Source organism: Primulina huaijiensis, chromosome 2, assembly GCF_012295235.1.
Source record: "Primulina huaijiensis isolate GDHJ02 chromosome 2, ASM1229523v2, whole genome shotgun sequence".
Taxonomy (NCBI): Eukaryota; Viridiplantae; Streptophyta; class Magnoliopsida; order Lamiales; family Gesneriaceae; genus Primulina; species Primulina huaijiensis.
Genome location: NC_133307.1, coordinates 24,123,028 through 24,135,721, shown reverse-complemented (window position 1 = coordinate 24,135,721; position 12,694 = coordinate 24,123,028). Strand labels below are relative to the sequence as shown.

The 12,694-nt window shown below is 34.8% G+C and overlaps 1 protein-coding gene across 1 annotated transcript; it reads right to left on the bottom strand.

Annotated features, from left to right (window-relative positions):
* Positions 1-299: 299 nt before the first annotated feature.
* On the bottom strand, positions 300-8,169 carry LOC140970791 (plasma membrane ATPase 1-like). The gene is made up of 22 exons (XM_073432693.1): positions 7,948-8,169; positions 7,798-7,853; positions 7,568-7,687; positions 7,359-7,457; positions 6,765-6,902; positions 6,511-6,645; positions 6,224-6,403; positions 5,791-5,997; positions 5,589-5,708; positions 5,385-5,504; positions 5,130-5,252; positions 4,948-5,052; positions 4,702-4,846; positions 3,853-4,017; positions 3,483-3,721; positions 3,214-3,246; positions 3,040-3,121; positions 2,627-2,787; positions 2,125-2,310; positions 1,861-2,043; positions 1,603-1,778; positions 300-1,336 (listed from the first exon to the last, which is right to left on the bottom strand). Exons 2-22 carry the CDS (start codon positions 7,849-7,851, stop codon positions 1,240-1,242), a joined length of 2,868 nt encoding a protein of 955 aa, XP_073288794.1. The 5' UTR covers positions 7,852-7,853; positions 7,948-8,169; the 3' UTR covers positions 300-1,239.
* Positions 8,170-12,694: the final 4,525 nt, after the last annotated feature.

The following is a 12,694-nucleotide window of genomic DNA, read 5'->3' as shown; positions in this document are numbered from 1 at the left end:
TCTTGGGGCTGAAATCGTCGTTTCATTGCGTACAGATAAGCTTTTCCTGTCTTTTCTTTTGTAAATTTGTTCGATCAGTGATCAGATGCTAGTTTGTTGAGGTCCTTGTAAATTCATTGTGCGGGTGTTCCACGGGATGTTCTTCAAATTTGGTTTCCACTTTCCATATCGACAATTGATTTTGCGGCGCATAGGCGGAGAGGACAATTAACAAAATCCTCGATCACATCTTAATTATATTTATATTTGGTTCTTACTAAATATCTTTTTAAAATCAGATTTTAGGAGTCTAAACTCTCTCTCTCAGGATTTTAGATTAGATAATGTTTCCTTCTGAAAAACCCGTCTAAATACAAATTTTTAACAAAAGAATTTTCTTTTTTCAGGAAAACAATTTTGCTCCAAAAACGCGTGTATCCAACAAGATCACCGCTATACGCTATGAATTAATGCACGTGTACTTCAACTGGTTATTGGCATTTGGGAATACGAATTCGAAACGTACAGATAAAACAAAGTACCGCCATAGCGCCTAGCGGTTTCAGAAACCAAGAAAATTGATTCCACAACGGAGAGAACGAGGAATGCCGAATTTGCCGTGACAAATTATTCTTATTTCCCTTGAAAGGTAAATTTTGGGGATATTGAATTTGATATTATCATGTCGATATTTGGTATAAGAACTGATATTTTCTTTTCCGGTTAATGTATCCTGAGTGGTTATAAAATACAGAGTCTATAAAAATGAATAGCACTGGAATCATAAAAATTCCATTTATCAGCTAATAGGGAATTTTTAATCTTATTAAAATGAAATGTAAATTAGTCGATACACAACAAAATTATTAAAAAATAACCGTAAACTGGCCAAAGTTAGGAAAAAGGAAAATAAAAAAAATTATGTCGTTTAGAAGTAATAGGTGCCTTTAGAAAACAAAATGCAGAGACCGTAAAGATACCATATAATCTTAAAACCAAGCCTTCAAACCGATTCACCATTGGCATAACGACTATGTAGTACATTAAGGGAGGCCACTCAACCCCTCTGATTTCAAAATCTTGCCAAGCACGCGCCCCCCCTAAAAAAGAACATGCACTGAAACTAGAAGGAAAAACGGATGTTACCTCCATTAATTGATATGAGCTAGACACAACCAATAAAACCCAGGTTTAACTGACATTAAGTAATGTGACTTTATCTATATATAGCTGTTAGCCTGTAGGCTGCACCCGTCATGCTCATACTGTGTATGACTGCTGAATTGTATTTATGTCGAGATTCTTCAACTTCACAACTGATTCCACATGCCCTTTCAGAGTATGCAACTCTCTCAGCCTGCAACATTACCAAGCGTACAGTTGTGAGAAACGATAGAGCAGAGAAGGAATTTAGCAAACATATGCCCGAAACAAGAACAGACCAGCGAATCTAATTGGGTGTATTGGGTGAGATTTAGTCTTTTTTATTAGAGGTTGAGTCGTATAGCCCTACTTTAATTGGCATTTTTCAATAACTTGTTGAAAAAGTTGTGTTGAGAAATTTAGAAATTTCCAGTTTTGGCTTAAATTATTGTCCAGCGAGAGTTCCTTTAATACACATACCTTGCCATCTCAGCACGTCGTTTTGCTTCTTCCGCGATCTGATTTAGATCGCTATAATTACTGCGTTCACCAAACTGTGTCTCAGGTGCATGAAGTCCATGGAGAGTCCTTTGTGCCTGTGCCCACTTGAGTTCACGTTCTTCCTTTCCAAAATCCTTCTTCCTTGTGAAGGCAATCTACATCATCATCCCAAAATGAATGGAGCAACTTCAAAAATATAATCCAGTAAATACGAGATTATGGTTCCAGTCGACATACCCTTTGCTCAAAGACAAGATCCCAAGCCCTTCCGCTCAAGACATATCTGATGATAAATTTGATGAAGTCGAGTGGAATATAGCATATGACATTATATAACCATATAACTCCTGCCCAACCCCATCCTATCCCTTCTATCGCAGAAAAACTCCAATTGGCATATACTGCAATTAGGGTTGCAACCTGCCATGAAAAAGAAGTGAAATTTCAGGTTGTCTGTATGCTTCCCCCAATTAAGAAACACAGGACCAGTAATGCACTTACAAGCTGAGCAGCGAGAAAAGCCCCTATGAGCAGAAGTCCGGGACGCTCGACAAAAGACCAACTTCTCGATCTCGTCACAAATATCAAGGCTTGACTGATGATGCTAACCTGCAAATATACTGCAGAGGCCAGCTTTCTGTAGTGGGGGTGAAATTTTTTCTCGAGAGATTGAACGCCGAATACACTCTGTAATTCAGAATATGCAGGCAAAAAAAAGACTTAGAGCATTCTTCTTGACTTATAGTTTAAAAGCCACTTTAAAACAAATAATGAATAGCCAGAATAAGCCAGAACATCTTTTTCTTGTCCATAATCCGTGCAATAATACAAGAAGCAACCTGACCCTTTGTGTCAAATTTTTGTTTCTGAAACTCCCTTGTACTATTTTTATGAATTTCCAAATTTTGATAACCATGAACACAAGTAACATTATGTCCAACACAAGCAGAATAGATCATAGATATAGTCATCCATTATTTGATGGAACTAAAACGATACATACAGTGAAGAAGTTTGTATCATATGCTGCCCAGAAGAAAATGACTGTCATCATAGCTAAGTAGCTCCCGAGAATGATCCCCGTGGTAAAAATCTCAGCCAACTTCCAGCTGTCAGGTAAAGGAGATGGTTTCACTCTATCCTTAGATATTGTCATTATAGTACCTGGGTCAAAATTAAAGCTTCAGAATTACCAGAGCATAGTTCCCATAATGGCTAATCTTTCCATGTGCACTGCACTAGTGTGCTTCTTTAATACATAGGTAAAAGGACAGAAGTTCGCCGTGATTAATCTATAGAAATAGAATCTAGAGTAACAATACAAATTACAAAAACTGGATAGCAATCGTACATGCGTGGTTTAACTGGCAAGGATAGTTGAAAAATGAAAGGAGGGAGCAAGGGGAAAATATTTACCATCATTCAGTATGGCAATTATCAGAACCATGAAAGGTGGGAAGTCAAACTTCCATATCAGTGCAAGCAGCATGAAACCAAGCTGTATACCAAAAGTTATATCAGAGAACAGGATTATGACTTAATCACTGTCAAGCCACCGTAGTTAGTAAGTATACAAATTCAGAAACTTACAACTATACGGATTGTGATAGAAACGGCATAAATCTGCATGATAAAAAACAAGCTTATTAAGAGAGATTTGCCAGACTTGTGCAACATAAGACGGCAGCGTAGTTGGTGTTTGTGAATAAAGGGAAATGATTGAAAATTGCCTGGTTATAGCTAAATGAGGTAGTCTGCATACTGAAGTGGAAGAGCTAAAAGAAACGGCCCCAATCCCCAACCCAGAAAAAACGAGTAGACTGGTCTTCTTGCCAAGAAGATCAATTATAAAAACTTACCGTATAATTTTTCATCCTCTGAAAGATAGCTCGACTAGTTAGCACAGCACTAATGATAACACTTAGGCCAGGTTCAGTCAGGACAATATCAGATGCGCTACGAGCAGCATCAGTTGCATCGGCAACAGCTATGCCAATATCAGCTTTTTTGAGAGCAGGGGCATCATTCACCCCATCACCAGTCATCCCACAAATATGTTTCATGGCTTGCAAGCGTTTGACAATTTCGTATTTGTGCTCTGTAAATGCGAACTTGAATCAGTAAAAATATTAAATTAAGTAAAGACAGTATTTATTCTCGTAGAATATGGTGCTGGCACTATCAGAAAAGTGTACTTGTAATTCATCATCAAGAGAAAAAGAACCGTACCAGGGAAAACGCCAGCAAAACCATCAGCCTTTTCAATTAACTCATCGACGGGCAAGGCAGCAATGGACTCGTCTTTGTTGTGCCCTAACAAAGTAGATGAAGGATACATGTTGGTTCCCATCCCCAAACGCCGCCCTGTTTCCTTCCCTATCGCGAGCTGATCACCTGATGCAAATCAAATATGGATCATTTCGAAATACCAACTGGAAGTACACCCGAACAAGATAAAAGTCGTCAGAAACCCTAAATGCCAGATAGTGCAAATGTGCAATAACGAGTGGAGAAACTACTTAAGTCAAAACTTTCAAAACAACTAGGTTAAAACCAACGTCACGACACAAACTGCAAATTTCACAGGTCTGAGAACTTCTATTTTGATGCTACCTACCTCCAACCAGAGAAAATATGCCAAGACACCGAGAGTCGGTACTTAAACCCTAAGGAAATAGGTAACCGACATACAGGGTTCAATGATGAGTTAAGAAGCACCAAATAAACATTTCCTTGTGATGAACCCCTTGCCATCAGTTCGGTGGCTTCTGACCGAGAGCAGGAAACAAAAAAATTCCTTAGGTATAAAAGACCCTAAACTAAAACGACAATTGATAAATTATTTCTTTTAGAAATTTTGTATCAAGTGGCGTGGTGGTTGGGGGGGAACTAATTAAGATAAACAATTAAGGAAGAAACAAGGAGATTACTGATATCCAGCGAGGAATTTCACTAGATCTCTGCTAGAAAGTGATAGACCAATCAATTAAACATGCCTGATTCATTCCAACTCTTATTTGGCGAATCATTAACCAAGGCACATAGGCAGCAAACGTTCTTGTAAAACTATACGCTCACCAGTTATCATCTTCACATTCACACCAAGATTCAGAGCCCTTCTGATTGTCTCTGCACTATCATGTCTGGGAGGATCGAAAAGAGGCAAGAGTCCTATAAATTTCCATGGACCTCCGGGACTCTCCTTCCTTCCTTCAGGAACTTCCTGAAATACAATAAGGCTGTCAAATGAATGAAAAGAGGTAGGACTTATTCACAGAACAGTATTAGCGTAGGACTAAATATTAATCAGAGAAAACAGGTCACCTGATATGCTACTGCAAGAGATCGTAACCCGCGCTCAGCGAACTTATCAATCACAGAATGAACTCTACGTTCTATCTCAGATTTGTTATGCGCAAGATGTAAGATCTAGAAGCAAAAAGGTGCAGCTAATCAGAAAAGGATTAAGCAACACACAGCATTTGGTTGTCAGATTTTTATTATACCTGTTCAGGGGCACCCTTGCTGACTCGATGCCAATTACCTTCACTATCAAAATATGTCAAAGCAGTGCGCTTATCGGTTGGATTGAATGGTAAGAAGTGAACCTCGTGAATGCCCGCCCTTGCCTTTTTCCATATATTAGAAGCAGAGGAAAAAAATTCTCTTAAACATTGTTTGTTCATGGTAATAACAATTAGATCAAAATGTAATCTCCTATAAAATCATTCTTACAAGGATGTAATTTAATGTCTTCGTACCTCTTTGGGGTCTGCCAGCATTCCTACAATGGCAGCATCAATGGCATCTTGGTTTTCCAACCGAGAGGCCCTGGCAGCCATTAGAACAACTGTATCTACATCCACTCCTTTAGAGAAGACCTACAATCATAAATGAGACTAAGGAATTAAAAACAGGCATTGAAACGCCCAGTCCATTCACATTCCATAGACAATTTTATTGACCTCGATGAGATTTTTGTCAACTGTAAGTTTGTTCAATGTCAAGGTTCCAGTTTTGTCACTGCAAAGCACATCCATGCCAGCCATTTCTTCGATTGCTGTCATTCTTTTAGTGATTGCCCCCTGATAGAATAAACTATCTATTAATATAAAAACTTCAAACGTAACACTTTCAGCTTCAACGAAAACATCAAAGCCATTGTACCTGCTGGGACAAACGGTGTGAACCAATTGCCATTGTAACAGACAACACTGTGGGCATTGCAATTGGAATTCCTCCAATAAGGAGCACAAGCAAATTATCAATTCCTGGACGATAAGGGCGGTGTTGGATTGGGTACATCACAATGATTTCAATTATCATCCCCACGGCAATAGAACATATGCAGAAATTTCCAATGGCAGTCAAGACCTTCAGCAAACAGAAACCAACGATTAACACCAAGTTTCGAACAAAGTACTAGTGTGCAGAAAATGACGAATTTACACACTAAATTGGATTGGCAAAACAAATATGGCAAAATTTGCCTAAAACAAATAACATAAAGGTATGAAATGAATAGATTCCCATAGTTTCAGAGTAACATCAATGTTTCAATCGTGGCGTTGAGTGAAACAATTGGATTTATAATCCACACCTTCTGAAAATGCCCAACTTGATTAGTGGAGTCCACAAGGTGGGCAGCTTTTCCGAAGAATGTATGTACACCAGTGGCGATGACCATTGCTTCTATCTCCCCTTGTTTGACTGTAGAACCTGAGTATACGCCATCCCCGGGGCCTTTTGTCACGGGAAGGGACTCCCCTGTTAGAGCAGACTGTAACAAAAAATAGAAAATAATCAGGTGACCGACAGAAAAGGTAAACGAACGAACAGAATTACAAGTATAAATCATAAGAAAAGGCATATAAGCCACAGCAGGACCTGGTCAATTTTCAAAGGATCGCCCTCTAAAAGTCGAGCATCAGCTGGAACAATATCTCCCAACTTTATGCTAACTATGTCCCCTGGAACAAGAACGGCGGCATCTTCCTCAACCCATTGCCCATCTCGAAGAACCTTCACATTTGTCATTAAAACATACTTTCAATTGAATGAAATCATTGTAATTTATGCAAAATTTGTACATTAAATAACCAAAACACGTTATGCAACTAGACCAAATAACATTTAACCACCTTCGCTTTTGGAGCAAGGCGAGCCATGAGTGCCGCAGCAGCATTTCCAGCATTGTTTTCCTCAATGAAACTAATGGTAGAGTTGATTAAAAGAAGAGTAATGATACCAACAAAATCCTGCCAATCTGGTGGTTTCCCCTGCAAATTACTCCCCAAGTAATTAAATGCATAAAACCGAAAAAATGTTTTGCAAAATATTAAAATTCCACAAATATTGACTTTTTTTTCCCCAAAAAAGGCTTGTCAAAACTGCAAACCAGTATTGACCAGAAATCAAATGCCAAAAAAAAGGGGGGAAAAACCGACAGACACATACAAAAATAGTTTAGTTTCAAACGGGCAAATAAGTTACTCCAAGAGAAATGAAAAACAAAATCAAAAGAAAAAAACATTTCATATCGTGACAACCACCGGAGTAGCAAACGATTATTAAAATTTATACTATGTTGTTGAACATTATTCAAACAGAACCCGTAATAAAGAAACTCAACTACAACTTTGCTTGTTGCACAGTACATAGTCAAATTAAGCAACGGAGAAACCACACACACGAACAACAAAAAGTAGCAATTATTAAGAAAGAAAAGCACTAACTCCTCCATTAGCGAGAGCAATGGCCATAATTGCCGCAGCTTCCATCACCCATGACAACGGGTTCCACATAAACCCTAAAAACTTCAGAATCTTACTCTCCTGCAATTATCCACATTTTTCCCGCCCAATAAACACGAAAAATACGTGACAAGTAGAAATAATAACTTAAAATTAAAGTTTAAAAAAATTTTAAAAATTGAAAAACTAACCTCCTTTTCTTCGAGCTTGTTGTGACCAAAAATTTCGAGCCTTCTGTTAGCATTCTCAGACGATAGCCCTTCTCTCGTGCATCTCAGATTCTCAAACACCTCTTCGATCGGTATGTTCTCCTGCAACCGTAGTATCCACCAAAACAAAATAAATAAATAAAAAAACAGCGGCAACATGCAACGGAAAATACAGAAAACAAAGAAAAAACGAAGTAAATCCAAAGTCCAACCAAATCCACGGCTTCTCTCTTCAGAGCTTCCATAGCTTCATCCTTCGCCGCCATATCTACATCAAACAAACACAAAACAAACCAAATTGAGATGAAAAAATACAGTCTGGAGTAAAGTGCGTACGCCAAAATGAAACTGAAAAATCTCACTGAATCTGGAAAGGAAAAAGGGAAGGAGCGGAGAAGGAATGTAGGAAGGGTGGGTTGGAAATAGGAATTTGGAAGGAATCAAACGGTTGTTGAGTGCTCGGCATATATATTCGCCCCACCTCTCGGGCACGCGCTGACGCGCGCCCCGTGTCGCGTGGTGGAAAAGGGGGAATATATGGGTGGAACGGTTGATTTTCTTTTCTGGAACAAAGGTTTTCTTGATTTTGTGTGACCTCTAATAATAATAATGGTCGTGTACATGTACTTGTCAAGTACAGCCCCATCCAACTATTCTTTTTCTTTTTCCTTCCTTTCTAAAAAGAATATTCCTTTTTTACTATCTACAAATTACAATTATTTTTTAATATAAAAATTTAATAAGTAACAAAATAATTTTATCTTTTAAATTAAAGAGAGTTTTAGATTATCTTTTTAATTTCAATGAAACCCTCTTATTTATTAATTATTATTAAATAATAATAATAAATAGTAAAATATGCCGGTTTAATTTTTGGATAAATACAGATTGTGATACAAGAATATGTCTCTTGTGAGACGTCTCATTAATCTTTATCTGTGAGACGTGTCAACCCTACCGATATTCACGATAAAAAGTAATATTCTTATCATAAAAAGTAATATTTTTTCATGGATGACCCAAATAAAAGATCCGTCTTACAAAATACGATCCGTGAAACCATCTTACATAAGTTCATGTCTTAAAAAAATCACATATACAAATACACAAGATACAAATGTTACTTTACATGTGGCAAATCAAATATAATGTTTACTCGCGTCCCGTTCCGTCCCGTCACCCCCCACCCTCCACTTAAATATAAAGTGATACTATTTCGTATTTATTTAATTTAAATACGCAAAATAATGAAGTGGGGTCACAATTTGGAATACGATGTAAACTTTCCTAACTTATACCAATTTGTACGAACATTAAATGTTGCCCCAATGTTTTGGGCAATGTTACTCTCCATCAAATTGCATAGAATTGCAAATATCGACATTTAAATTTGATGATACTCAATTATTGATGTTGAAGTAGTTTTTATGCTACAAAAAAGTCGTTTGTGCAACAAAAAAAAAAATCGATTTATTTGAAAATTATATAATCAATAATTTTATATTTAAAATATTCCCAACACACATGTGGACCAGAAAATATATGGCCAAAAAGCTTAATATCTAAATTAATCACATACGTGTAAGTTAGTCCAATCTTTTGAGTCCATTGAGGCGGTACGATCAATTATTTTACATTAATTAACGATTGAGAAGAGCTAATTGTGTTATACGATCCATTCATTTTTTTTATACATTGCAAGAGAATGATTGCTCATTTTTTTTATTGACAAAATAAGGCATAACACTTAATATTCAAGTTCGAACTCGAGCTCTGTTGAAATCAAGTATTAATATATATATATATATATAGAAAGCCCTTTAAATTTTTAAATAAATATAAAAATGTTCAAGTATGTATTCTATGATAAATTTAAGAGGAACATGGTACAAATTGAGTAAATCAAGTTCTTAACCACCTACTTGTTCTCTTATTCAAAAACCCAAATATTTAAACTTGAATATTATACAATTAACTTGTTGAAAGTTCAAATGGAAGATAGAGGAAGGTTTGAATTTTTTTAGAAATTCAAGAAATTTCGGACTTTATTAATTTAAGTAACTAGACCTCGTCTTATGCATGTCACTATTTTATGTCATTGTATCGTGACATGAACTTTCAATTATTAATTTTCCGGCTTTAGATATTATCATTATAATAAAGTTTAAAATATACAGTAAAATTATATAATTGTTTAAATAATCTTTGGATACTTTTTTGTTATTACAATTTCCAAATCATCATAGTCAACTAGTCAAATCATGATTATCGAGTGATTTGAGCTGCAACATAAATAATTGTTGCTTTGGCCTTTTCAACCCAATGAGCCAAAACTTGGTTTTCTGGTCATAATAATGATGAAGAAAAACATGGACATTTGTAGGTATTACATATGAATCAAAATAATATATTAAAAAAAATGAGACCGGGCTTGTAGCCCAGTGGTCTCACCCCTGTCGAAATAGTCGGTTTTCTCGGGTTTGATCATCTCTCCCCGCGTGAGNATAATAATCACAATAGAACGAATTAATAATTTTGGAAATGGAATTAAAAATAAATAAAAAATTCCATTTTATCACCGAGTTGCTTCCTGGGAGCTTCCGAGAAATGTGAGAAAAACCAAACTCTCACATCTTTGCGTTGGTGACTCAGTACTTTCCGTCGTACTATCATGACTTCATGCGTTTCCAACCTTAGAAATTCTCGAGAAACAAATAATTTAAAAGTATAGCATTAATTTCTTGGCATTTATTTTTCAACAATCAACGAAATTTTTTTTTTATTCCTTTTATTCGAACCCACGCTTGTCCAATACCACTACACCACGAAGGTTCGTGGTCAGGAGTCCTTTTACATGGATTGTTAGGTCAAGGCATTTGACAAGTATTCTCTAGTCTCTTTCTCGTCTCGTCTCGTCCTCGTTTACAATACACGTTGAATTTTCTTGAACAAAATAATTAAAGAAAATGTCTTTTGTAAGATGTTTTCACGAATTCATATACGTGATAGGGGTCGTCGCGATCCATATTTAAAGTCAAAAGTAATCTTTTTGACATAAATTTTGGGTTATGTAGGAGATATATCTTACAAAATTGACTCATAAGAGCGAGTTTTTGTTATAAATTAATTCATAAATATGGGAAAAGCTTTGTCCAAATTTTAACGCCAACAAAGATCCAACCAACAAAGTTCTAATATTGAATAATTTAGGCATGAGATGATATTTTATTCTAAATCAAGGGTAGTGCATAACCAATACTTCCACTCAAACGCGTATGTTGCAATAATTTATGTTTTTTTTAAATCTTAAAAAATGATAATTTTGAATAAAATCCAAAAAGAAAAATCAAATGAAAAAAATTTAGAGAAGAAATCACCTTTTTATTCATTATGTGTTATGACTCATCAAACTTGCTTTTTATAGAATCCAAGCCCAACAAAAAAGACGTGATAAATCAGATAATATTCCCCTTCAGATAATATTCCATATTTGATATCATCGTACTCAAAGTAAAATAATATAAAATATAATAATTTTTAAATTTCTCGGGCACGAAATAAATATAGATATTTTTTAAAAAAAAAAATTTATAATTGAATGGATTTTTTTGGTGAGATTTGGACAACGAATTAGTATTTTTTAGTATTAGTTAAACAAACCAAAACGACTTCCACGCGGATCTTACCTTATTATTGATTAAATGTAAGCGAAGTGGGTAGAGAGTTCGTGAATTTATTTTATCATATATTATAATTATATAATTCATCTTGACCCCATGAAGCCATTATTTAGTTAATAATAAATGTTATTGCATGATTAAAAACGTATGTGAAATTGTTTCACAATTCAATTTTGCAAAATTAATTTCAAAGCCAACCCGAATTATGAAAAAATATTACATTTTATATCAAAAATATTAATTATCTTTGTAAATATGAATCGAGTCAATATATCTCATATATATAGATCCATGAGAACGTATCACAAAAGACTCACTCATATAATACAAAGGTATGATCCCAAGTCACAATACAAACCACACAAGATTAATCAGATGGCTCATGAGAGTAGTTTTGGGTGGTTGGATGCAATTCCGTTATTTTTTAAGTCTATTTTAAAAAATCAAATGACATGTTATTATTACTAAAAAAAAATCACAATTAAACGCATTAGTCAATTTTTTTAGAACATATGGAAATGTGAATTATATATTATTACATTGTATATATAACAATTATTTTGCAGTTGGGGAGATCATTTATTAATATGCAGACAAGAAATAGTAAAAGAGAAAGAGAGTCAAATCGATAATCAGCATCAGACAATATGTGAAATTTGACTTGGATTGCTGCTGCGACAATTTTGATTTATAAAATCTTGATTTTAATTTATATAAATAGATTTTAAAAAAAATATTTGAAAATTTGATTTATAAAATCTTTTCTTTGGATGAACACGTTTTTAAATTAATTTTAAAACCATTAATTCTTGACTCCGGGATTTCAAATATTAAAAATAATTCTTCATGTTTATTTATTTATTACTTACATTTCGAAGTTAAATCAGATTATCATTGCGCATTCTCCAGCAGAAAAGATTTGATATTAATCGACAGATAATATCGGAGAATAATCAATTTTGGAATAACAAACCTGTACAGAAGACTTCGGATTTGGGGAAAAAAAATAATTTGTTGGGTTAGAATATAGATCTCAAGTCTCGTCCTATTTTTGGGCCAAGCAAAAACCGTGGATTTAGAATTTGGATTTGAAATCAATTCAGCCCAAATTTATCTATCCAAGACTAAACCAAAGAATGAAGGCGAGATATATGTAAACAAAAATTTCATTTATATTTAAATTAACGAATTAAAATCGAACTCGAAAATATTTGTTCGAGTAGAACTCAAGTCAAATTACTTTATTCGATAGTCTTAATAATGTATTAATATAATAAAATTATTGTATACTAATATTAAATAAATAAATTTCAAATCTTTCAAGTATTTATTCTCAAGCGATAGTTCTAATCGGTAATGAATATATTCTCTTTTGAGCCCGATTCAAAGCCGAGATTTAATTTGAATCGAATTCAAGCAAAAAAATTTA

What these genes read in the sequence shown, in the direction of transcription:
- LOC140970791 (XM_073432693.1), bottom strand. Translation starts at nt 7,851, where the DNA reads ATGGCGGCGAAGGATGAAGCTATGGAAGCTCTGAAGAGAGAAGCCGTG. An exon ending in ACAAGCTCGAAGAAAAGGAG is followed by an intron (nt 7,458 to 7,567) that starts GTTAGTTTTTCA and finishes GGATAATTGCAG; the next exon opens with GAGAGTAAGATTCTGAAGTT. An exon ending in GCAAGGGTGCCCCTGAACAG is followed by an intron (nt 5,053 to 5,129) that starts GTATAATAAAAA and finishes TTTTGCTTCTAG; the next exon opens with ATCTTACATCTTGCGCATAA.